The 27,468-nt window shown below is 37.9% G+C and overlaps 1 protein-coding gene across 5 annotated transcripts in view; it reads left to right on the plus strand.

Annotated features, from left to right (window-relative positions):
• TAF1B (TATA-box binding protein associated factor, RNA polymerase I subunit B) overlaps positions 1-27,468 on the plus strand; it is a 50,107-nt gene that overhangs the window by 17,466 nt on the left and 5,173 nt on the right. For all 5 annotated transcript variants that reach the window (XM_074581818.1, XM_074581821.1, XM_074581819.1 and 2 more), the window contains 6 exons: positions 17,680-17,827; positions 19,961-20,138; positions 20,441-20,487; positions 23,297-23,387; positions 23,836-23,906; positions 25,956-26,181. In XM_074581818.1, the coding sequence (XP_074437919.1) occupies positions 17,680-17,827; positions 19,961-20,138; positions 20,441-20,487; positions 23,297-23,387; positions 23,836-23,906; positions 25,956-26,181 (761 nt within the window). The remainder of the gene's footprint in view (positions 1-17,679; positions 17,828-19,960; positions 20,139-20,440; positions 20,488-23,296; positions 23,388-23,835; positions 23,907-25,955; positions 26,182-27,468) is intronic.

Here is a 27,468-nt window from a genome sequence, read left to right on the forward strand (position 1 = left end):
CCATACGTGTTTATTTTTCCATTGCTCCAAGTCTCTTTTCTAAGTCTTCACTTGATTAATCATCCTATTTATCCCTCCCTCTGTGAAAATTGTGATTATGTTAGAAGTTAGCCTTTGGTAAATGAGTTTTACCTAAATGCACGATCAGAGGGTTCAGAGGGCAAACAGCAGCAGTAGCAGGATGCTCCTGCTCTGTTCTTAGTTCAGAAGTTTTAATTTCCCAATACAAGAGAAGAAAAGAAAGTTTTCATCTCACTCTGCAAAATTTCATTTTTCTAAAACAAGTATTATCATTCCATTTGATTAAAACCCTTTTTTTTTTATGCATCAAGAAAGAATAAGATACTTAAGTTTTGATTTTTATTCTATGCAGGAGATCAAGTTTTTTTTCTTGCTATTTGCAATTTGTTTAACTTCAATAAATCCCTGCTGATCTTGGAGCTTGTGCCAGTAGCCAACACATCTTTGGTGAGCGCAGTCATCTCTTCTCTTTTAGGTGGAAGTCATTTTTGTTTCCTTTTTAATGCAGAGAATATCTGTTTCTTTAAAAGCCTACCAGTGTAGGAGTTAAAACAAATTTGTAAATTAGTAGTAATATGTATAAAGTTCCGTGGCTAATTTGCTTTCAGTTTGTTGTATTTTTATTGGTAGTATCTGTCCTTCAGTGGAGCTACACACAAATTCCCTCTTCCTTTTCTGCTTGAAGTAGGGATACATCCTTAAGATACACATCCTCTATTTTGCTTTTAGGGATCTATCTGTATCCTCATCATACAAAATCCCTTTTCTCTTGAGCTAGCAACAACTTGTCCTTGCCATAGATCTGGGGTTTTTTACCTTTTTTGACTCAGGACTGTATACCCGATTATCTCTTTTGTAATTATTTTGGGTCTGCTTTGCTGTCTCAAGTTTACCTTTAGCTTTCATAATTTTTTATAAAACTCATTACTTTTTGGCATATTTTACCATTAATGCATAGTAGATCAGTTTGTTTGGCTTTTTTTAAGGTCCAAAAATAAATTGTGTTTGTGATTCTCACATTCTTAACACACACACACACACACACACACACACACACACACACACAAACTTAAATGTACGTGTATATATATAGGTAAGCAGGTGACTCCCATGGCTGTTGGGCAACATGGTTTACTAAAGTATTGAAGATAATAAACACATCGCTTTGGAGTATGTGCTCTGTGGAACAGGACAGGTGTAGTCTCATAAATATCTTTCAGATGCTGTTGTTCTGAAGAGCTTCTGGAATGGTCATCTTTTTAGATGCACAAATATCTGGACTTGGCAAGGAGCCCGATGTGTGACCTCAGTGAAGTTCCCCTCTCTCTGTTTCTCCTCCAACTTTGAAATAACTCCTTTCTTCCTAAAGTTACTAAGAATCTCTTTTTTTCTCAGGGATGGGGGGCCTAGGAGAGAGTTGAGCTTGGTGGGTGTTAGATGAATTCTGTTCAGAAATTGTCCACCAGCCTGCCTTCGAAGACAGAAGGAAGGGGTATTTACTGAATAATCCTTGCTACTACTTCTGCCCTAAAGTGTGGTCATAGAGTGGCTTCTCTATATAATCCTTTCTCTTTTTTTCTTTTTTTTTTTTTTCTTTTTAAATCTTACATGGAAGTAGCTGCACAATTCTGTCTGAAACCTTCTGCCATTTACAAGGCCATTGAATGCTTCAGTGTTGACAGTGTTGTTGATACACCTTGCTGTCTAGGAGCCTGTATCTTAAAAATGATTCCTTTTTTTTTTTTATTATTTAATTCCATTCCTCTCTGTCTTCCACTGCGGTTTTTGTTTTTTATAATCCGCTAAGTATTCCTGCCTATAAGAAGAAATGTACCTATTCAGACAGCTTTGACCTTGCAATGTGAGAAAATGAATATCCAGGTTAGTTTTGGTTATCTTTGTTATTTTTTTTTTTTGTTTCCTTTTAAACATCCTGCCTTCAATGTACCCATATTAACAGAAGCTATTTAGTTGGAATTCTACTCTATATAATTCGCCTGTTTTCATCCCTAGATGTCTTGATTCTTAAATAATTCCTTGTGTTACTCTTCAGGTTTTTCCATAATACAGAAATCCTTCCTAAACTTCCGACTGAGAGGGATGTTAGCATTTTCCTTACCTTTACCTGCAGAAAAATCTTGAGTGTACCTTGGTAAAGTGGCAGCAATATACTGTGCTAGTCAGAAATCAGTGTTGTGGACAAGAGAAGAAGAATCACGAAAGACAAAAGCACATGTCAGGATTTTCACCCCTTCCTCCCATCTAACTGAAAGGCTTCTTGTTCCTTTCTTCCCCCCGGTACCTTTTTTCTTTCAGGCTTAATAGCTTATCATTCTATATTAAAATTATGTCTGGTTTTGTCCGTGTCACATTAGGCCGGTAGCTCTGGGCAGCTCTCCATTGTGTTCACTTTAAATTTTAAATTTTAATTCATGCTCCCTTATGACAATGATCTTAAGGTCCCTTCCAACCTAGAGTATTCTATGAACTGATGTTCGCGTTGATGGGAAAAGGAAGAGTTTGAAAAGAAATATTTGCTCTCCTAAGAAAAGGTCTGTTTCATCCAGGGTCTCTTTTCCATAAGGGAACCTCTCACAGGTGCTGAAGTAGGTACTATAATGTATTTATAAAGTAGACTGGAAAACTTTAGCTCCTGTGAGAAAGTGCCACTTTAGTGCAGAGCATTTTATTGTATGATCCTTTGGATTTATTTTATTTTATTTGAGTTGGAGGAACACACCCTTCCTAGCTTGGATTTCTTTCCTCTTTTATTTGGGAGTGAAAGGCTTGCTTTAAACATTGAGAGATGATCATTCTTCTCTACGCTGTCTGGAAGCTTTCCAATTCTTTGGTTTCTTCTTTTACAGTATTCTATAGCTTGTATTTTCTTTTTGTTCTTCTATTCCATTTCTTTCTTTACTTTTTTTTTTTTTTTTTTTTTTTTTTTAGATTTTGCTTGATTTTATTCTTGACAGCACTTTTGTATCTGTATTCCTCTGTGACTAATCCTTCTGGCACCCACCTTTCTGTGTCACCTTCAATCAAATCTCACTTCTGCTGAGGATTTGGGAGATCTGATTTCTGAGATGAATTTGCCAATATATCCCTCTTCTATCAAGGATGCTTCTGTTTTGCTCCTTTGTTCTGCAAACTTTGCTTTCCAGCAGAGCAGCTCTTGAGTTTTGAGTACAATTATGAATTACGGTCTTCCAGTGAAACTTTGTAGTAATTTTGATTTGGGTCCCCTTTTACTATCCCATAAAGAAGGAAAAAGGTTTTTCAGAGCAGCTCCTTGTGGGAGCTGGAGCTTCAGTCGGCTCTCTCCTCTCCTGACCTTATGAAGGCTGCTTGACTGACAGGATATTTTTAGCTTCCATTTTTCCCATTACCATTGTATTATTTTGTTCAGGATCTGTGCCAAGCTAATCATTCTAGAGTTCCTGAATCTCCCCGTTTACATTTTTTTAAATACTGCATATTAATGTGGAGAGTTCTTTGATGTTTAGAATTTCTTAGGATTATTTAAAAAACAACATTTGTGTTTCAGAGAGCTCCTCAGTTATTTCCTTGAAGCTTCTTGTGTGTAAATTATCCGTGCCTCTCCTTTGTAAAATACTTGTTTTTATCAGATACTGTTTTGCTTTTTTGTAGACATAACTTTTCTCTTCCTTACATGTTATTTTAACAAGATGTATTCATATCCTTTTTCCAGTTACAGAACAATCTTGCTTTTTCTTCATATTTGTTTCACGACTTACCTATTTACCTGTGGCATTGAAATTCAAGGTTTGGGTTGTTTTTTTTTTTTTTCGTTTCCCTGCTGCTTACAGCTTAGTCGCCTTTACCTCTTTGTTTCATTGCAGAATACCTATAGTGCTGTTTCTTGCCTTTTTTTAACCAAGAGCTTGTCCCTGAGCACTATGCAGAGAGATCCCCCCTTCTGCTTCAAAAGGGGGATCTTTTATTTATGGTTTTCCCTTTATCCCCTGATCCCACAATAAAAAGAGGGGTATGACAGACCTGCCTGGGAGTGTAGGGACCTGCCCGAGCTGTATTTGGAGAGGTCTAAATCACATACTTTCATATCTAGGAGCTACATGTTTTCATATTGTTCGCTATCCTACTGAGAGCCATGTTTAAATTCAGGACTTTTATCCTTGTGCAGTACTACCCAGTGCTGGACTTCTCTTCCAGGTCCATAATAACGATGTAATGCTAATAATTTATGTCACAATATGGTTATGTGTTGATAAGTTTTACTATGGCAGGAAGATGAAAGCTATTGAACCTCAGATTTAGCTCCTTTTTCTGATTCTCTTCATTGAAGGCAACATTACAATCGGAATACAGTTATTAATACTTGTGCTGTATAAACATTTTGTGCCTTGTGACCATCTAACAACAGAGTTGCTCAGTAAAACCTGGTTGGGAATGTGCCACAAAAATGTATTTGAATCAATTCAGCATTGTTCAAGCATAGTAAAAGCCATTTTGTTTTGTAAATTTAGCTGATGAGTTTAAGTAGTTCAAGACGCTTCCTGATTTTGATTTCCCTGTGAATGTTGGGGGCAGGAGAACTGTCAGGTAGCCTGGAGGAAAACGTAAAATTGGAGGGTTTCTCATGGACTAAGAGAAGCTTGCTCAATATTTTGACAATCACCTGCTCTATATAACCAAAACTAGGACTTGGTTGTATTCTTCAGCTTTTGAGGGTAGTGTCTTAATTTTAGAAGTAATTCGGCATTCGGTCCTCGCTAATTTCTAATCGTCTCTTCCAGCTCGTTATAAAGTGTGAGGGGTTCATGTAATTTATGCTGCTAAGATTGGCTGAATGATTTGATTCTGACCGGAAGTAGCATCAGTATTACAAGTTTCTTGAAAACTAGTTCTTTGAATTTACAGTACCAAATAACACGTAGAAACTGTCACTTCTGTATCTAAGTGTATTACACAGCTTATTCTCCTTGGAAACAATTGCCTGCATTTTCCTGTTAGATACTTTTGAGCTGCTTCTGATTTGTTTTGTTTCCTGCAGTCACAAATTGATAAAATATTTTACTGTGTTTGAAGTGCCTAAACTTAGATAGGATCTTCCTTGGGAGGCTTTGAAAAGTAGCTAGCTCTATCACTTACCGAGAGTATTTTCATTAGATGACTTAAACGTAGATACTGAAGAAGGATAGACGGAGGTTAGCAGAGGGACTGTTGTTAGAGTGTTGATGCTTCTTTCTTCTTGCCTACGCTCAGCTCTTTTCCTGGAGGGCTGGGCAAGCTCGTAGAGTTTGCATGCTGCCTTCCCTCACGGTGGTAATTCTTCCGACCTTGCACTGAGAACAAAGCCTAAGCACTTTTTCATCATTCTTTCGAATACAGAAAAAATGAGTATCTTCTCACGCAAATAGATGAGCGGCAAACTTTATTGCAGCGCAGGAAAGAGTGAGGTCTGTATTCAAACCATGAGGTGCTCAGGGAAGAGCGGGATGTCTGTGAGGATGATGTTACTCGGGAATGGCTGTAGAGCACACGGCTCGTACCAGCCTTTATCCAAACATAGAGCCAGGGGATAGATATTCTGGGTAAAGTCTAAGCTTATATGGCATAAGCTGATATGAAGCTGTAATATTGACCACTGAAGATCCATAGGAATCTCATGATGACTGTCTTTAGTGTTACTAAAAATAGATATTTGTCCTGCTCATCAGGCTAGTGTGTCTCTTGGGTTCCCTCATTCCCTCATTCATACCCTAAATTGGATGCAATGTGGCGGAGTGCTTTTGTACAGCAAATGGTATTTCATTCTTTGTGATTGTTTTATATCAAAGATGCTATTTATGGTACTATAATTTCATCCACTTAAAAGCAGAAGGATTAGCATTTGCTTCATTACAGAGTTTGGGTATGTCAATAGAAGTTTATAAACTTCACAGTATTTCTTAAGTGCTCCTGTTTCTTTAGTTGTGGGTGTGGATTTAGTTTCCTAATTATAGTACTCCTCTAGGAGGGGCAGATGAAATGAATCACTGTTCTAGGGCTTTATGGTTTTTGTCCCCCTGTCTAAGGAGGAGCAAAATTCCTCTGTATACTTTTGTATTCTGAATATTGCATGAGGTCACTGTACTGAAATTCTTACTGTGGAAACGATTTATACCATTTGGTGACTGCTTTGGTATTGGGAATTTGATAGGTGACGACAACGTGTTCACTAAACTGACATTACTATTTTGAATGATGATATGTTAAATCATTTTCTAGTTTCACGAAAGCTAAAGACTACAACCGAGATGGTTTTTAAAATAAAATTGTCTGCTGACCATTTTTGATGAGTAAACCTTGTAGGAAAAGGTAAAATGCCTGTATTGATGCAAGTAAAGACTACCTAACTTGCAGAAGTCATTTCTAAAGAAGAATGATAATTTTAAACAAAAAATCATGATGTAAATAAAAGTATACCTACAAGTTGCTTAGTCTTCATCATTCTATTCAGTCTTGTCTTTTCACTTTTTTCCTCTTCTTTCTTGATAAAATCCTTAATCCTATGTTCTGAGCAGTTTGGAACAAGTGTTGAAAAAATGCTACCCCATTGATCAGATTTACTGGAGAGGGAAGGAGGGGAAGAACAAAAAAAGGGCAAACCTGCCCCATTCTGCATCTACTGGAATATATACTCTCTGATCTTCACGGTTATGAGAACACAGATGGAGAAAATACATCTTGAAATGTCTCAAATTTTCTTCCTGTCCTACAGTTGACTTTTAAAATATATATATATATAATTGAGTCTATTGAGTCAATTTGGTGAAAGTAGTACAAGTAAAGATAAAGTGAGTGGGAAGAAGACCTTAAAAGACAGATACAATGCAAGTTTGCGGTTTTTTGTGTGGCATCATTACAGTGGGTAAGCATTACACATTATTTTTTGGTTTTCTTTAAAAAAAGATGATTCAGTGGCCCGTGAGCTGCTATTAAAACACAGAGATACATTTTTTTTTTTTCCCCACCGTTATCTGTTCTGTGTCCAAGCACACCCATGAAGTACATGTCAGTCAACAGATTTGTCCATGCTGTTATGTTTGTTAAATAGGAAGAGATTTTATTTTTTAAAGAATAAAACTTGTAGCATTTTCTGTAAACAGGTGTTGTCAATGCTGTTATGCTCATGTACCAGCCTTAATTTAAATATCGGTGTGATCTTAATTATACATGTTTCTGTAATCGCTTCGTGTTGCTGTTTTCAAACATGCCGTTGTTGTAGCCCAGCTACATTGGAATTATTTTCTAATAACTCCTGACTTCTAGTACAGAAATGGAGATCAACTTTATGTTAATGTATAAATCTATCATGCACCCATATTTTTAAATACTCCATGGAATTCTGGCTGGGTTTTTCTTGCTTTTCTCCCTCTTCTCAAAGTTACAGAAGAACTAAGTAAGAGGTACAGAGTGTCACAACAGGGATCATCAAATGTAGGGACAGTTTTCCTACCGGAGACAATTAACTTTATCTACTAACTTTCCAACCTAAAGAAGAGGTGACTTAAAGGAAGATCGGGCGATAGTTTGTAGAATGTGTTTGGGAGGCAACTCTTCAATGTCTCTTCCAGTACAAGGACTGGGAGGTGTCAGAAAAGGTTGCTGTTCTGCAGATTCAGAATCAAACAGCAGGAAATGTGGCTGCCCGTGTCTTGTGGGTAACTGGTGAAACTCCTTGCGGTAGGATGTTTTGGGTGTTGAAAGGGCCAGATAACGACTGGACAAATGCCAGGAAAGAAAAGGTATCTGAAACTAAAAAATGCAGCGATCTCACTGCTGACTCGGGCACAAACGGTGTGAAGCTGCACAGGTACTTGGTGAAGTGTCATTGTGGCTTGTTTGGTTCCTAAATTCCTCCCTACGCATCTCTCTTGCTCGCTGCTGGATGCAATGCTAAGTAGATCTTTATGGATTGGTGTGGTACAGACGCTTTTTTTTTTTGTTGTTGTTCTGGGATTTTAGGTACAGTTTCACTTTGTGGTTTTTGTGTTCTGAGGAGACTTTTTTTTAAGATCGTAAAACTTCATTTTTCATTAACTAGTTATCTCACAACAACTCCTTTTTAAGTCATAGTTCAAGCCTTTAAGTTAGGTGAACCAAATACCATCCTTCAAAGTTTCAGATTTAAAGATCTGGAGATGTTTCGTATTCAGCTTGAAAAATGTTGAGGAATGATTAAATAGTAAAAATATGCAAAATCGGTGCTTAAAAGGGGTATCTCTAGCTTATGTCAAAGAATCCTAAGCAATGAAAGCTATACAGTTTTCTTAAGTAAAAACTGCTTTTTGAAAAAGGGTTTTGAATGCCAGTATTTTTCTAGTGATCCTTTGGTTTGTTTTGGTGGAGGGACTAAAGGAATTGCTTGTTTAAAAACTCACAATGTGAAATTTCTTGGGTTTGAGTAGTAGTGATGATCCCAACACTAGGAGGAAGAAGGAACGCTGGCAAGAAGTCTGGCCTAGAAATGTGGTAAGAGGAGAAACGTGAAAAGCCATGTAAGAGTAAATAAATTCTAGGCCGTGGGGGAGCCATCCTGGAATGGCAGAGATGGCACCTTAAGGGTTTTTCCATTTTACCCATAATATTTCTAAACAGCCTTCAGTTCTGTGCAATTTTTTGGGGGCCCTAAAAGTAAGCACAGGTCTTGGATTTGTGAATAGATTAAGCTAATACGGTCTTCCTTTCATGTCTTTGAATAGCGATTAAGGTTTTAAAGTAAAGCGTATGGAATTTAGGAATTACTGGAATGAATTTGCTTTTAGCTGAGACTGATGTGTAAGTGTGCTAGGGTGTAGTCATTAATCACTTCATCTCATATTGTTTCTAAACCAAGATAGCATCTTAGTTTAACACGCAATAAAAAAAATGAGCCGCTCCATATCTCTTTTCCTTTTCTTCATTTAATATGGGAGTTTAAGCCTGCTTTAGTGCATGCCATGTGAAGCCAGCACAGCTGCGGAATATTTGGTTCTTTCTCTTCTTTTGGTGCTGGTGGTTCCCCCTCATCCCACGAGGTGCCTTTGGCTGCCCGGTGGCTGCTCCTCCAGGGCCGGGCTCTCAGGGGTGGTGTCGTGCTGCTCTATCACAAGGTGGAAAACTGGGACAAAGAGACCTGCCTGAGGCAATGGGGTGGGTTTGTGGCAGCATCATGAGGAAACCTGAAGATTTCGAAAATCCTGTAAAGTTGTCCCTGTATTTATTTTTTTTTTTTTTTCACAGTGGCTTTTCAAAAGGTTATTTTATCATTTAATAATCTGTTACTGGCTAATACCCAGGTCTTCAAGTCATCACACAGCTCCTAGGAAACTGCTGCTGTTTGGATTGTCTCACACTCCAGGTTTTGGTGAATTGCATATTTATATTTTAGTTTGGGGCTGATTCAAACAAAGTTAATGCCTGACTAAATCTATTAATAAACTTGTGAATGCAGGTCAAATGTTTGCTCTGTTTTCTCCCAGAGTGTTCAGACTGGAATGACAATGGCTTTCTGCTTCCCTGGAAAGTATATCCACCAGACTGGCTTTTAGACACATTGCTCTGTTTGCTGAGATCCCGTTCTAAAAACATTTAAGGTCTGATGTGTAAGAGCCTCTTTTCCTGTCTAAAATTTGGATGAGATTAATTGCCATATGATTTTTTTTATATTTTTTTTTTAGTGGTAACTATTTAAAGGATTCAAATTAAGACAGGAGCCAGTTGTTCTTGTTTATTTAAAAAATAATCTTCTAATGCTGCTTTTACTTTCCAAAACAAGCAGCGATTCCTGCTGTGGTCTGCTGGTGTTTTGAGATACCTTGTAATCTCAGTTTTGTTGGGGTGGCTGCCTCTGTCTGTGGGATTTATTTTTTTTCTGTCTAGCTCTGTATTTTTTGTGCATTTTAACAGGTGCATGCTGTACTTGTTCAGGGTAGAAAGCAGTGCAGAATGAAAAGAAGCAAGGGTGAGGCTTTTACTTGAAAGAAAAAAAAAAAACCCTGAGGAGGAAGTTCACTGCTGAAAGGGTTATTGTAATCAAGTTTATCATGGGAGCTTGCTGTTGTGTAACAGAAACTCTAGCTTGTCCATACCTGTCTTAAAGCATTACTTAATGAAGAAGGAAAACAAACCTAACAAAATATTTATGAAATTCGATGAAATCTGTTCTCAAACTCTTAAATTTCAGTACATTATGACAGTTCAGCTCCTTATTGGATTACTCTCTCTGTTTATAGAAAGACTACTTTTTTAGAAAAGCGATATTTGTCAGAGTTAGCATGTGAGCATGATCAAGCTAATGCTCAAGCATGTGTCTCTCTTGGTTTAATAATATTGAAACTCATTTATTCAAAAACCACTTTGGCCAGGAATCGTGTAATGAACAAGATGTCTTCCTCTGAAACTAGTATATTAAAAGGTCTGCTATGCATCCAATGAAAATCTCTTCTCTCTTTTTATTTCCTCTGGTAAAAGTGTACAACTGTACTGGATGTTCAATTAGCTTTTTCTCTTGTATGTGGTTGCTGGCTCATCCACAAGCAATCTCGAATTCTTCAGTAAAGACTGCCTGTGTCAATTTAATGCAGACTAATATCTTAGCACACCTATATATTTTTTTTTCTCTCAAAGATGCATAAACATTTTTTATTGAGTCGTCTTCTAAAATTAATCTTCTTTTTCTATACGAAGATCCTTCTCATTTCCTCTGCAACAATGATCAGGAGTAGTTTGGGATTTTAAGACGTAGTAGCTGACAGTGTGACATCATCTATGATTTTTCAAATGGTATCTTGACTTTTCTTCCTCCTGCTGCCTTTTCTGCCCATTTGTTGCCAGGCAGATAATTTGGGGAACGTGTTTGCCTGGCTTCAAGGTGGACAAATTGATTTCGTTGTCTTGTGTTACCTTTCAGTTATCCCTTCTGCTTGATGAGGCTTGTAAAGCAGCAACTGTAAGCGTGTGCTTGGTCTCTTTGTGTTTTTTCTGGTGGAAGAAGTCTCATGAGATGCATATTTCTTAGCAGTTATCTAAATGGAGTTGTCACAGTTTCACCCGTCTTTGTTCTTCTTGTCATTTGGTTCCCTTTCAATAATTCCAGGCACACCCTCTCGCTGTTACATCAGCATCTGTATGTGATTCATGGATATCAGGGTTTGCAGAAATTTATCCGCTCATTTAGTCCACATCGAATGGCTGCACCGAGTCAGACTGGAAGCTCATTGATTCTGCTCTCCTGTTTCTGATAGTTACCTAGGAAAAAATGTAGGGGGGGGAGGGTACAGGGGCTCTCCCCAGTATACTTTCATACTCACCAGCAATTCACAAGTCTGGGACGTTTCTACATAGCAGTGGTAACAGTGTTTACGATGTCCAGCCTTTACATCACGTGTGTCTGTTCTGTATACCCTGTGCTCTGCAAAGAAGGCATTCGTGAAAAATTTAGCTTGAGACATCACAGAATCGAACAGTGCAACAGTTGACTAACATTAGTTTTGCTATCTAACATAGCTGGGGAAAAAAGTATTAGTGAGTGATGCTTGTTTTTTAAAGTTTGTATTCATAATAAAACACAGTGCTAAAGCACATTTAATTTGCGTGCGATGGCTGTTGTATTAGCTTGCTGCTGTTCCAGGTGGAATGGTGATGGTCCCTGAGAGGTGGACAGAGGTTAGGCAAGGGGGGAAAAAATGTTGTTTAAAAGATATACATCAGCAAGATTCATTCGTGCGTGTTTGTATGGGAGGTAGCCAGATTGGTAATATTGTGAGAGTACACACAAAGCATGAAAAAAAAAATCTTTAGTAATCTAGGAGTTTGGGCTAGCTGATGACATTAAGGATATAGTACGTAACGATTGGTTCGCAAGGTCACTTCATTCAGTTTACAATACTAATCTGGGTGTAAATTTCACAGCTGATACTGTTATTGTCTTTACTGTCAATTCTTTTATGTAACCTGTGTGCACTGCGGCTGGCATCGTCCCACATCAGGCTTATGCTGCAGACGACCAGATATATCTGAACCAGTTGAGCAGCAGAAGCAAAATGAGGTGAACCAGGCTCCGTAGAGCACTCGACTGCTGTGCTCGTTGTTGGTACCTAATTTTACCTTATGGAAGTTTAAAGCTAGTTTAGGTTCCTGGCAAAGTGTGTTTCAATGCAAACTATATTCAAAGATGTTTACACACATTAGGACATCCACTTGATTTATTATTTTTACAATAAATGTCTTTTGCTTTATGCAAGAATTGGACCAAAATTCTGGATTGTGTTGTAAAAACCCCTTCTCCAAGCCTCCTAACTTGATGTTTTCCAAATCTCCAAGTTAAATTGCCTTCTTGGTCCATTTCCTGAGAAGTTTGGAACATTCTTTTTCAAACTCGGTCTAGGTTGTCTTGGTCATCTTAAAAGTGATGAAGCTGTGCTGGTTTTTACAGCCAAACTCTGAACATCAAAAGTTCCCAGAGAGCAACAAAAAGCCAAGAATGAAAAAGTGAAGTTGGACTTTATTAGATTCCAGTATTAAATGGTCATTAAAGGAATCACTTAGGAAAGATGTCTGCTGCTGGACAGGTGACGGTAGAGCCTTAGAGAATGTGCAGGCATGGGAAGAAAGGGTTTTCCGGATGGAAGTTCACAGGTAGAAGGATAACCTGAACTGTGAAAATGTAAGTAATGGCTGCTGGGATGTTGTTCTGATACAGAAGGAAACAGCCTATACAGTCATCTAAGGAGGGTCAGTCAGACCACATGTAAAACCAGAAGCTCTGGAGCCTGCAAATGAATCTAGAAAGCCAGCCAGTGCATACTGTTTTCTACTTGTTGATCAGCAACATTCTGATATTGTCCAAACAAGTAGGAGAGGCTGCAATCTTGGCTTACCCAAAACAATTACCTGTTACCGTGATCTGATTATCATGCTAATAGTTTGGCTCATCTGCTTCTGAACACCAGCTTGTTCTTTTCTAATACAGGTGAAAAATTCCATGTAACTTTGAAAGATAAAGGCAACCGATTTAAATAGTCTAATGAATATTTATCACCATGAAAATCTTGTTCTAGACAGTTCTTCACCGACTCAATAGTGTGTATTTTGTCCTCCTGTGCTCAGCTGAGGATGGTGGCAAAGAAAAGAAAAGCATATTCCCTAGTTCTCATCTTTCCTATTGCTTTCTGGAGAAGATCTGAAGTTACCTTATTTGTGGGAATAAGATACAGAGATTTTAAAGACAAAACAGTTAAGAAAAGTTCTCAGTAACCTCTGTACCCAATCTAGACAAGCTGTAGACTCTGTCAGCATTGTTGATCGGTCCTGAAGAAATCCCAGCTTGCGAAACACCTGAAAAGGCTAGCAGGTGGCATAACTTTAAAAGGGTTTTCTGTCAGTCTTCCTGAAATTATTAAGTGCCCTCAAGGGTTTGTAACTGAGTTTTATATGTGGAGTGTTTCCCAGGTTCTTGAAACAAGGTGAGAGCTCAGTAACTCCACGTGCTGATGGACAGGGGAGTTGTCCTAACATTTAGCACAGAAACACAACTTGAAAATACGTAATGCAAAATTCTTTAATTTATGATTGGATAAGCGAAAGTTATACTTTGAGAGCATGTGGTGTATGATCTAACACTGTCCCCTCTTGTCCAAGTATTCCTCCCTTGGGGTTTAATCGTGGGGTGCTGGAGGCAGAGGTTTTTCTCCTGAAGGAGGCCCCAGCTCTGGATCTTGCTTTCCTGGTTGATTTGCTGGTTGACTTTCAGTGCAACTTGTTTTATCAAGTTCTTTTTTTCTGGCAGAAGTACATAGCTAGGTAGAAGGTGATCACTTTTATTTATTTTGAAGCTGCATTTTTGCTGCATCTTGCTTATTCTTAATATTGTGCTAGCATTTGCTGTGTTTGTTGCGTGGAATTTGGATGTTCTTTCTATTTTAACTCTCCCAGTACACATGAAACTTTGCAGAATAAGAGATTTGCTCTTTGAACACACAGCTCTTTCAGCATTAAACAGGGCAGGAACAGGGTATGTAGTGACTGGTAAAAATCCTCAGTTCTTGATGACTGAAATGCTCTACAGTCCCCGCAGTCCTCAACCTTTCAGCCTTCAGATCTTTGCTGTGATGTGTTCTACTGAGATGTGATCTTGTGTTGGATCCAGCTTATGCTTGCAGTTTACAGTCCAAGAGATTACTGTGTACTCCTGGCAGCGTGGTGTTTGGTGGAACTTGCATTGTCATGACTCAGCGCTGTGTTGTAGAAACATGAGTACTACAGTGAATGTTTGTGAGCTTAGGGGGTTAAGCCCTGGAAAGTAGCAGTTGATTTGGTTGATCTTTATGGTGGATGAGTACGCCCTTCTTAGAGCTGCACGTCCAATTGTGTTTACTTTTCTTTTCGAACGCACATCAACTAAAACCATTTTTTGTCTGTTAACATCCTTTCTAAAATAAGCCAAATGATAGCTCTCGGTAGTAATTTTTATTTGTAGCTTTTACACCACTTGTTTACTCTTTAAAAAAAAAAAAAAGAAAAAAGAAAGCATCAGTTGTCATTGCAAAGGGAAGACTGTTTTCTAGCCATTTTGAAAAAGAACCAATTGCCTTCTCTAACTTGCAGTCAAAAGCTTTGAGACAGAAGTCGGTGTCGGGCTTGAGGAGGAAGGGATGACTCAGTAGTACCTAGCAGAGGAAAGCTGTCCCCTTAGCCTGATGCAGTGAGAGAAGCTCAGATAGAAGGTAATGAAGGTGCCTAGCTTGAGCCCTCCAATTAGCAGTTTTATTTCTCAAAGTACCTCTGTGTTAAATTAGGCTGTTCAGATAACTTCATGGGTGATAGTTTAATATTTGACAACGGGAATGCTTCAAATGACTGAATTCCCGTGTCTTAATTTATTTTCATCTCTCATATATTATTAAGAAGCTACTAATTCAACTGCCTTTCATTAAAGGGAAAAACTTATTTCCTTTATATCTAATTAGGACTGGTATTTACGTGATGCTTTTATTTGAACTATCCTGGGACTTTTATTTTTCTCCAAATACGCTCAAGAGAAGTTACATATGATTCAGGTTTTGTTCCAGATTGTTTTGGTATTCAGTTTAGCATTGCTTTTTAACAGGAATGGAAAGTACTGTGAGCCTGGTCTTCTGTAGAAGTCTCGTAATGCGTGTTTTTCTTGTTTCTCAAGATAGTCCTGTAGCACTCTAAGCCAATTTTTAACACTGTTTAGAAAATATAATGAACAGGGTACAACTTCCTAACTGTTACAAAAAGTTGCATGTGTAATAGTAAGTGACAGCAAAATTATTCATTTGCTTAAGCATGTGTTCACACAGTTAAGCAAGTCTGAACTGCAGTCTGAGGGGGAGATAATTTGAAAAAAAAAAAAGAAAAGGAAATGTTGGCAGTCATTCAAAACAATAAAATTTGAGCATTGGCTACTCAGCTTATTAAAAGAGATGAGGCCAGATGATTGAATAAAAATTCATTATTGCAGTCTTACTGTTGTTTTAAACATGATTGCTCTGTTTTTATTCTGGTCTAGAAAAAAACTAAGCCTGAATTCACTCTTTTTCGGGAAAGTTTTGAACCTGTGCATAAAGTGTAAATCCCTGCTCAAGGCCTATTATAGGAAAGTATCTTATGCACAAATTGACTTGATCAATATGAATACATGATCAAGCGCTCTACTGAATTAGAACCGCCAACACAAGCAGAAAAAGCAATGCTTTTTATATGTTTAAAATGGTAGAGTAGCCTGAACCACTGAAAATTATCACTTTAAGAGATAAATATAAGTAATCATTTAAAATAGAAAGAATTAAGAATGTTTAATAAAACATTCTTAATTCTTAAAGTATTGAGAAATGAGGGTCAAGTCTTACAGTCCAACCTTACGCAAACTTCACCAGGTCCTGCTGAGTTCATTATGAATAAGCGTGACAAAATCTGGCTGCAAGTTATATTCTCCTCTAGCAGGAAAACCTCAGTAGAAATTGTGAGAACTTTCATGAATAAATATGCAAATATGGAATTAGATTTATTTTTTTTCTTAAAAAAATTATATTAAAGATTCTGTGGGAAGGTTCTGAAGACCATGAGCCTGCTTCTGAATGGGAATGGGGACATGGTCACAAAGACCCAAGGAGAAGGCTAAGGTGATGAATGCCTTTTTTTACCTCATGTTTTTGCAGCCTTCACCAATTCCAGATCCCTCAAACCAATGGGAAAGCCCGGGGGAAGGTAAATTTACCCTTGTTGGAGGGAGGATGAGGTTAGGAATATTTAAACAAACTGGACTTATGAAGGTTAATGGGCCGTGACAGGATGCTGCCACAAGTGCTGGGGTGGCTGGCTGGTGTCATTGCAAAGCCACTGTCAGTTTTTGAAAAACCATGGTGACTGGGGGAGTTACTTGAGGACTGGAAGAAAGCAAAGATCACCCCTGTCTGCAAGAAGAGCAGAAAGGAGGATCCAGGGAACTAAAGGCCTGTCAGCCTCATATCGATCATATTCTCGGTGATAAATACCTATTGCGGAATAACCGCAGACACCAGCACGTGCTGGGGGGCTGCCTGGCTGGAAAGCAGCTTCTCAGAGAAGGCCCTGGGAGTTCTGGTGGACAAGATTCTGTGAAGATGAATGTGGCCTTGTGTCAAAGAGCACCAACATCATCCCGGGACACATTAGGCAGAGTATTGCCAGCAGGTCAAGGGCGGCGATCCTTCCTCTCTGCTTAGCCCTGGGGAGACAAATCTGGAGTGATGGGTCCAGTTCTGGGTTCTGCGGTACAAAGGAGATATGGACATACTGGAGTGAGTCCAGTAAAGGGCCATGAAGGTGATGAAGGGAGTGGAGCTTCTGAAAAACGAGGGGAGGCTGACAGAGCTAGGACTGTTCATCCTGGAGATGGAGAAGAGACGACTCGGGGCGGGAGGGGGCTTATGATGCGTGTATGAATACCTGGTGGGAGGGTACAAGGGAGAAGAACCAGATCCTGCTTAGTGGTACCCAGTGACAGGATGAGTGGAAATGGACACAAATTGAAATACAAGAAATTCCATTTAAGCATAAGGAAAATATACAAACTTGCACAGTGAGTGTGGTGAAACACCGGAGCACATTTCCCACAGAGCTTGTGGGGTTGCCATCTATGGAGATACCCAAAGTCCAACTGGACGTGGTCCTGGGCAACCTGCTGTAGCTGACCCGAGCAGAGGGCTTGGACTAGATGGTCTCAAGCAGTCCCTGTTAACCTCCACCCTTCTGTGGTTCTGTGATCTCAGCTCTTTAGAGAGTTCACCCTCAATTGCACCTGTATTTTTTTTTTTTTTTTTCTTCCAATGCTCTTTCAATTTTGGAGCATCTGGAGACATACTGATCACTTCACAAAAAGGTAGTGGGTTGGTTGCAGGTCTGAAGCAACTTTCTATTTGTTCCTTTTGTATTTCATGGGCTTTTAAAGTAGCGCATGTTTCTCTTTGCAGTACTGCAGTCTGGCTCCATTCTTGCATGTATGTTTAGTCACAGAGTGCTGAAAGAGTCTGTATAAGTAATTCTGTATTAAATAATACAGAATTTAACACCGATAACTAATTTAAAATGAATAACAAATATGGTTAACAGAGCAAATGTGTAACACTTTCTAACCCTGTCTTTCAGTCATGGCCGGTATATGAAGAAGTATACAACAAAATGCTTGAGCTTGCGGCGTTTTTAGACCTGCCTCGTTTTCCAGATATAACAGACAGCTGCTTTCTTCATCCAGACATGTTGTGCATGAAGTACTTGATGGAAGCCAATTTACCTGGTAAATATTTTCCCAAACCTGAACTGATAAAATTTTTCTTTGGTTTATTAAACTCTAGAAAGACTTGAATTACTACTTTAAAAGCACCTGCTCTTTTCCTTCTAATTTATACCCATTTAAGCTTGAACTGAAAGATAATTTCTATAGAAAGCACCTTCATCAAACATTTAGAGTATGTATTATAGGCCCAGATATGCAGTGGCACTCTGGTGCTGGCTCTCTAAGGCTGTGGAGTGGATACTTCATTTCAAACCTTTCAGTATCCATGTGAACTAAGAGGCACTAGTTGAAGTCACTTGATTTATTAACTTTAGCTAAATGATTTATGAAGTCGGGACCTGATTGTTTAGCGCTGGAATTGTCTCATATATAATAGTGTATATATATGCTATAATATTGCGTATTAGCATTAATATTAGTATTAACAAACGATGCTGTGTTACAAATCAGCTGGTGTCTCACTTGATTCCAATTTAGTTTTGAAATCATATGTTGCATAACTATTGAATATTTTTGTTTATCCTGAAGTTAAGTCTTGAGTATTAAATTGCCAGAGAAAGACCAGTAAGTCCTAGTATGTGAACTGTGTCTGTTGGGCTACCGTACCTCCTATCAAATACCACTATTGCTGAAGAGGAATTCTACAGACAAGTAGCCTGTAAATTAGTATTTCTTTTTTTCCTCAAAGCATTCCAACAATTAATAGTTTGGGGGTTTTTATTGTCTTATTTTGCAGTTAGTTCTGTTGGACAAAGCTCCTTGGCTTTTCTTTGTACTCACAGTTGAACAAAGAGAAGACAAACAACAAATTTAGGGCTAAAATTCCAGGGTAGAAATTCCTATTTTGTAGTTTTACACCAGTGTTGCACTAGAGCCTATAGAGGATCACATTATGTTTTAGATTTTGAAGTATCAATTGAATCAAAGAAGCAGTTAGAAATATGGCGTTTTCAGATTTATTGCTGAGAAATACAAAGCCAAGTACTCTTTGAAAATTACTGTAAAATAAGAATATATTGCCCTTTGTTTTTTCCTTGCAACTAAACTTTTTATCACTTAGAAGCATTTTTTTACAATTTGAAAAAGGACTGCTGCTGCTGTCTAACAACTCCTAAAAAATAAATTAAGCAATGAATTGGCAGTGCCTCTTAGGACATTAAATAATAATGAACGGGCCATTTTAAGGATCTGAAATAAAAGAAAATGCACTGGCAGTATTTATAAGAAAATTTGGTTTACAGATTTTGTTTAACTTTTACTGTTATGTACGAGAGGATTAAAAATGAGTTCCTACTGAACTCTTTGTAAGCAGCAGGAGAGTACAAAGTATAGCTGGATTAAGGTTGTACTTAGTCATACATTGCTAACCTTTGTGGAATCTGACAGTGATGTAATCAACTCCTGTATTTCTTGCTGAACAGGAAAGGTGAGAAATTTGGGGGATTTGTATCTGTGAAAAATAAGCATAGAGTAATGAGAGACTGTACAGATATCACACTGCTGCTTTTGGAGCTGGAGCTGTATCTGTTCGACATAACGTGGCTTTACTGTGTAATGCCAGTTTTAACCTGGGCTGGGACGGTCTGTCCCTCAGCCGGCTTCGGTCGGGGCGGCACCGAGCGTTGCCCTCCCGTGATTAGACTGCTGTTCATACCCAGCTCCCCTCTTTAAACTAAACTGAGTCCTGTTCCTCTCTGCGGCACTGAATCCCTCCTCGCCTGGGTGCTTAGTCAACATGCAGGAAAAACGTTTGTGACAAGTTTTTGGCTTTTGGGGTTTTTTTTGGAACTATATTTATGTAGATTTAAGATGTGCTTTCCCACAATAGCATTCATTAGTGTTCTAACGTCATTTGAGTAAGACCAAAACACTATTAAAAATGTGATTTTTTTTTTTTTCCCCCCTCCATGTGAGTATATAATAAGTCACGACTGTTTTTCATGTAAGCACAGTGAAGGTTGCCTAGTATTTTTAAAAATAATCAAAAATACTTTTCAGCCTGAAAAATTGCTGTCTAATGGTCCTAAAAGACGTAAGCATTGTTTTCTTCAAATGACCAACATATTTGCACTGTACAAGTGCTTCTGGTTTGCCTCGACATACTCATTTTATATTTTTATTTACATTAATCAGATGAATTGCATAATTGGACTTGTCGCGTGGTGAAAAAGATCCGTATTGGAGAAGCGGATTTCCTGACTCTTGTGCCTGGAAATAAGTCAACAAGAAACGTGAAATACGATGTTCTTGCTGCAGCAGTTATTGTAGTTGTGCTCAAATTATTGTTTTTATTAGATGATCACTATGAATGGTAAGTGTACAGGCCAAACCTGTAGCAAATCCAAATTTCAAACAGTGCAAAGGATTGTCTTGGGTCATTCTTTCTTTAGTAATATTAAATTTATAATATTTTAATTGTGATTAAGTTCAGTAGCATAAAACATACCTGAAAACATTTTAGACATTGTATATTACTTCTTTGTAAAAATCATCGAGTTTGAATCTGAAACTTGGCATAAAATTAGGGTGTAATTTTTGTGGATTGTATTTGAACTTCATGTCAAAAATGCAGTATTTGGATCTACAAAATAGCCTGATTTTATTTTTTTTCAGGTTACTTTCAGACTTTGCTGAAGAAAGAAATAAAAATAACAAAGAAGGTACAGAAATATTCTAGTAGAAGCAATCTTACGATTTTGTAAATTAGATAACTTTGTAATCAGGCTTAGAAAGACTTGTCTTATTGATCGTTAAAATGTGGTTTTGTCATTTATTTTTCTAGGGCAAATCTTTATTCAAAGAAAACAGTACAACTTCTTCACATAAAGTCATCTCAGTTTACCTGCATAATTCTTATTGTACTGGATAGGGGAATTTGGAACACATTTTGCTAGGTACTTTTCTGCTTCTCCTTGTGCACGTTTGCCTCTTGTTTTAGAATTTTATGCATGGTAGGTGAAGATGAATGGATACGCAGTAAAGAGGGAACGCACTTTGTTCGTAAATAGCAGACACTTATTAGGGGCATCAAACCACGTTTATGATAAAATCCAAACTTGTTTAGTCTTGTTAAATAAAATGTCTTAGTGTGTAACTTATTTCAGATGTAATCTATTTTCTTAGTCCAAATAATCCTGAGAGAGTGTGGAAAAGCTAGCAGCAATTAAGATAGAGAAGATAATGGTGTGAACATGGTTCTTTGAGGGCAGAAAGACCAAATCAAAGATTAGAAATCTTCAGGAAGGTATTCCATGGCCTGATCCAGATCACAGTTGAAGATAAGATCAAAGATGTGTTACAGTGGTTTATCTTTTACACCGTCCATCCAGTTTGGGGTCCATTTTGACCCTTCTGTTACTTTTTTAGAATTCAATTCAATAATAAAATTGGTGTTAGCCATGTGTGAGCACAATTACTGCTGTATCTAGAGATAGTCATCACTGTTAACTAAAACTGGTCATTCTCATTTTCAAGTGGATGCACAAACTTATTTTGGATCTTAGTTTCTTTTCCCTTTCCATTTCCCTTGAAAACTTGAAGTACATGATAGCGATGAGTAGAAGTTGTGCAACTGCTTACAAACTGAGGCTCAAAGCCATTAATGTCTTAATGGGGTTTCTCCCCTATTAACTAGTCTCATTGCCCTTGGGAATTAACAGCTCATTCTTTGCCCACTTTTTTAATTTAAAATCTGCTGGTGCCAAGTGATCCATAAGCTGTGCTATGTTGCCCCTATCCTTAAAATGTTGGGGTGATGGTGAGCAGCTGTGCAGAGGAGCTGATGTGAGAATTTCTGTTAGAGCACTGATTAGTGCCAGATCTCAAAACTGCCTCTGGCATTTTCTCAAACTTAGCGTGCTGAAATGAATAATGGTTAATACTGAGTTTTAAAGATCCAATTTATGTTGATTCCATTCTCAATTTAACTATCCTTTCTCTAGTCTTTTTTTTTTTTAATTAAAAAAAAAATAATAGTATTTCAACTCCTACAGTTTTTCAAGACAGATTGGAAGCTGTACAGTAGTAGCTAGTTGTAGTTACCTAGTGGGTTTGTGTGTGTGTGTGTTCTATGAACTACACAGATACACAATACTGTCCATGTTTCAGTAAAACATGTGGTTGAGATGTATATGTGTATGTGTGTATCACAGAGCTGTGTATTTTCCAGCCAGCTCGGCTATATGAACATCAGACCAGCAGTACTGGCCAGGTGAACGGTTATGATAGTGTAGCATCATGTCTCTGATAATGGTTTTGCTTGTGACAGGTGCTTAATAATTCATAGGGAGTTTAATAAAAATTTCTGCCTCCCTCCCCTCCCGACTGCCCTCCCAGCAATTTAGGAATACTTACTTAAACCTCTGGGTTTAAGGAGTTAACAAAAGAAGTTTTATCCACACCTTTGAATTTTAAGAACTACTGAAGGGTTTTTCTTCCCTTCATTTGTCTGTTGCTTTTTGAGTCCATCCATATTTCTAGCATCTAAGACATCCTGTGGCAGGGTAACTTGAATAGCAAAAATGCAGATAATACAAAACGTATGTAAGCTTGATTATAAGAATAGTATATTCACCTTCAAAACCGTTTAAACAACTAGCTGGCAAAGCAAAGCATGATGCAAGCATCGCACGCAGTGCAGCTGAGGTGATGGGGAAATGCAAAGCCTGGTTAATTCACAATGCAGATAATCCACCCATGGGTAATAAGAGTTGATTATATTTTAAATATATAAATCTACACCATAGTTCTGTTTGGAATACTTATACTTACTGTACCCAGTTGGTCTGCTTCAGTCCTGTGCCTCTTTGGAGCATGGATGATGAATGGGCTGCAGGAATGCCATCTGCCTTAATGTTTTTGCATGTGCTGATAAATATTTGTTCAGATATGGAGTGAAGTTCCTGTGCTGAAAACATGGGAGGCTGATATGAAGTGAATACAATTATCTAGCCCATTCTTCGTGCCCTATAACATTTCATGGATAGTAGAACGAACAGTGAGGAGCTGATGAAACTATTTGAAATTTTACATCTGAGCTTGTTTAGATCTTACTTGTTTAAACCTAAGCTTGAGGTATAGTTGCATTAATCCCTTGAAGTCAACTTTCAATCAGGTGAAGGCCACTTCCCACCGTGGACATCTAGTTCATTTGGTAGAGAAGGGGTAGTTCCTAGGCTTAACTTTCAGGAAGGAGGGAAAGGGTTTGAATTGTGCTAAATTTATGAAATCTATCCTAAGCTAAGGAGCTTCTTTGCACTTCTTACGACTTGCTGTTCTTTCACTGCATTTCTGCATTTCTCTTTCTTACAGAATTGTTAGATTGAGTATGTCTTCTTAAAGCACATAGAATTCAGGATAGGTGTGCAATACAGGTGGAAGACACAGAGTCTAACTGCATGGAGACCACCTTCTGTGTATTGCATGTTTCTTTGACTTCTTCCCAACCTAAAATGTGAATGTTTTATTCAGGTGGTCCGTATTTTGAGTTCAAAAAGTGGTACAAGGTTATAAAATGTTCCTTGGATGTGAAGCAAAAGAAACTGGATGAAGAAAGAGCCAAGTAAGAGGTTTTAAGTACTTTTTTTTAAGGTAGAAAGTTTTATGTGAAATCCTGACCCCCGCAGAAATTAAAAAGGTTAAGATTTTGCTTCACATTTCCATCCATCAAGCTTGAGTGAATAGAGCGATTAAAACCCTGTCTTAATTTTCTGTTTACACTCATAATGTTTATCTAGCATATTAATTAAATGCTCACTTTCTGTGACAAGTAGCCTATACAACTGAACAATTAACTGATTATCGTAAATCGAGGCATACATGCCTCAGTTTGCCTACTCTGAAAAAAGACTTCCTAGATGTGTGGGGGGGCAGTGGCTTTTAATAATAGCACTAACCATTAGATTATTTTATTTTAATAACTCTAGCTGTATTTGTAAGAAATTACTATCCTTTGGCTTGTTTGCTCCAGCTTGCTTTTTCCTAATGATTCTTATGTCTCTTTTTGCTAGGTATCTGTGGAGATGTGAAAAGGTACTTTTTTATTCAGACAAGCAGAAATCTAAAGTTCTTAAGAGAAGACGTGAGTAAATTTTGCCTTTCCAGCAAGTGAGAAATCTGCTCCAACTTTTCCCATCATAGAAAATGTGCAGCCCTGACTGTGATAACATTTACATCTTAAAATACTTTCTCTTCTCTCTTTCATCTCTGGGTACAATTAATGTAGTGGTTTTTTTTTACTTTAATTTTACAACCTGTAGCTGGAATTCTTCAAACAGACATTTTCCTCATGCTTAACTGAAACTGCCTTTGCCAGTCTTCCTAATGACCTACTGTTATCATCTTCACTGGTTTGTTAGCTGCCTTTATATAACTGTGATCTTCATGAATTGTTGGTGGTCTTCCATAGCTTTCCTGTCCGTTTCCTCCTTTACTTCCTTGTATCCTTTGGTGTGGATATCCCAGAATGTCCTTTGGTAGACCTTGCATGTCCCTCTTGTCTCCCACTCCTTCTTGCAGTCTTCCGTAGAAAGTGAGGAAGGCTTGTCTGAACATGGCTTTACTTCAATAGCTAGCTATACATGGTTAGAGTGCAGGTACATCTACTTCATTTTAGTAGCTCTACTAGTACTTATAAGAAATTACTGTATTTTATGTTGCCATAAAAGCAAACAAACAAACCCACAAAACCCCCACTTATCTGTGCAAATATGGAAAACCAGCATTTTATTCAACAAAATTAGATCTGAAGTTCTTCATTCTACGTTTAATAGTATTTAGTAAGGAGCAGATATTTGGAGAGAGATTTAGTGTGTCAAGTGATATTTGTTCCATTTATATACTCTTCCAGTTTCTGGAAGGGACTGGTTCAAGGACTTCTAAACAAGTTGTATAATCCTGTTTGGTTTGAATAACCCGTGTTGGATTTCTCTTTCAAGGATGCAATTGGAGTTTTTTAAATGTTCTTACTCTTCAAAATTCGGTAGGGTTGCTCCTGCAGTCAAGTCACGTTCCATGGAAATACACATTTAGGTTTGCTTATTTCAAGCTGATCAGATGGCCTTTAGTTCCTGCATTTATTCATTATTGATCATTTCTGTGGCACTCTAGATTCCTCACTCGGCTCTGCTTCTCTTCGAGCTAAAAGAGGGCCACTTAGATTACAGAGCTTTACCACTAGCTGTTGCAAGGAGGAATGTCACATAATGCCATTGCAACTGGGCAAGATACATCTTAAACCAAATTTAAAATAGTAGACACGAAGAGTGCTCTAGAACACTTATGTGCCAGATACAGGTTTTCAGAAACCTTCCTCAGACTTTGGTTTTGATGGTAGATTTCGGTGTCCTCTTGTAAGATAAGCTTCCCAGTCTTTGGATTACTCTAGGATGTCTCTTCTGCTTTTTTCCCAGCTTATGAATGAATTTATTCAGAGACAAGTCATAAAAAGAAGTTGCAGCTCCAACAACAGTGTTTTTTAATCTGCTTTTTATCCTGGGGAAGCAAGGCTTAGGTGGTCATATTGTGCGTGCTGATCTATCGTCATACCTTCTTTTCCTTCTCAGCCTCAGTAACTTATGAAAGTTTGTCATTCTTTTACTAGCAGTGGGGAAAGGTGGAGTGGGGTTTGTTGTTGTTTGTTTGTTTTCCCAGTTGAAATTTGCACTATGGAAAACTTTAACTTAAATCCATATGTCTATGAAACCAGGCTTCCTTAATTCTGATACACAGGAAATTACTCAAAACAAAATCTTAGCTAGTCTGAGTGATAGCATATAACCAGCTAAATACAGCGAAAGGCATCCTGGCATGTGTTTTCTATCAGAATAAAAATAGCAGCAGTATCAAATGGATTTTAGATGTTTTACTTGGGGAATGCTTTTGGAGTACCCCAGTATTAATATCATTATGTATGAAAGCCGTGGCATTTTTAATTGTCTTTTAAAATCTTTCCCTATACCGTGTGACAAAGTTGAATTTTAAATAGAATGGGGGTTTCTCAGTATTCCACACAGAGGTTTAAATAAAATAAAATAAGGCACAAATACCCTATTTTCATTCCATATTAATTGCGTCTAAACAGTATTCTAATACTTTTTGCCTTGTTTTTTCTTTGTTTCTGTTTGTACAGAAACGGCTGTGAACTTACAAAATCAGTTTGTCAAGCTGTCCGGTTCAGTGCTACCTGCTGAAAAGCCAAATCCTTCAAGTTTTCAGTTAAGTTGGTCTGAAGAAAACACAGATGGGAGTTGTTTTCACGGGCATAGCCTGAAGGGAGTTTTGCAAGAAAAACATGGTTTACTTACAGTCAAAAACCCTGACTATTGGCTGTGTACAGTTAAACTATGTAATGAGAAGTAAGTATTCAAATTTTTGTGAAATATATTTTGTGAAGTTCTCCTGAAAGTAAAGTGCCATATATATATTATATAAAAAATATATATATATATTTTTACAAATGACAAATACGGGGTGTGTACACAGCTATGTATTCACACACAGTTAAAATAATTTGTAGAAAGGGGCGTGTGCAGAATGGTTAGTCTTGGATTGGGAGTAGACAAATTGTAATATGAAGAGTGATCAAAGTGAGCTTTAGAGAAGAGAGGAGATGAGACAAAATCAACAACTAGAGTCACATGGCAAGAGTAGCAGCTGGGTACAAATATTCACTTCACTTCCTTCTTCATAGTGTTTTAGAAAAAAACTTGCGCCACAGCTCTCCAGAGAATGGGAAAACAGTTCCATTCCTTTCTCCCCTGGCTCACAAAAAAGCACAGGAAATTAATTTGCTAAATCATTATACTGCTTTTGTGGTGGCCTTAATCAAAATTGAAGTTAAAATTAGCAGGCAGAGTTGAAATAAGCAGGCAATTAATGCCTCCAGAACATATTTTTTTTTAAAAAAGTTACAAGTGGAAAGGTCTTCATCACTATTTCATCTAAGCATATTGGGAATCAACAATTGTAATTTTTGCAAGCAGAAAAGTAGAAGAAGAAACATGGAGAAAGAAAACATTTTGTGCTACTAAGGAAGTTTAGTGTCTGTCTTTACTATAGAACTGTTCCCAAATCCTGACTTCTCAAGTGAAAGGGAATTTTTATATTCAGTTAAGGGTATATCAAAACAGTCATGCTATTTGTTGGTAAAATTATTTTCTTTCAAGGACCTAAGTAGCAATGAGAATGATCGCCCAGCTAATCCAGCCTTGTACAAAATTATATGGATATTTAAGCATCTGCCTGGTTTGTGTTGAACTTCTCACTCTTCCTTTAATACCTTCTCGTCTTGGGTCAAATTCTGCAAAAATTGGTGAATTCTTGATTTGGTGGGTGCTGGCAGAGAACTGTGGCCAGAGATAAGAGAGCAAAAGCCCTGCTGAGGGAGCGTGGGAGTTTGGCAGCATTTACTCCAAGGAATAGGAAATATCTAAAATAGTGTTTCTTGTAAACTCCCTGGGTAGTGTGGTACGGCCTCTGCATGATCGGCTAGATTTCAGTTCGGCCATTGGTCGTATCATGAAATCCTGATCCAGAAGGTGAATGTACTGGTGGGTAAGAGTGAAAAAGCTGACCTTTGCAGGTGGATTGGATTCTCCTGAATTTCTCATGTGTGCAGTTAGAGCGTGGTTTTTTGGAAAGGA

This window comes from Larus michahellis, chromosome 3, assembly GCF_964199755.1.
Source record: "Larus michahellis chromosome 3, bLarMic1.1, whole genome shotgun sequence".
In the NCBI taxonomy this organism is placed as follows: domain Eukaryota; kingdom Metazoa; phylum Chordata; class Aves; order Charadriiformes; family Laridae; genus Larus; species Larus michahellis.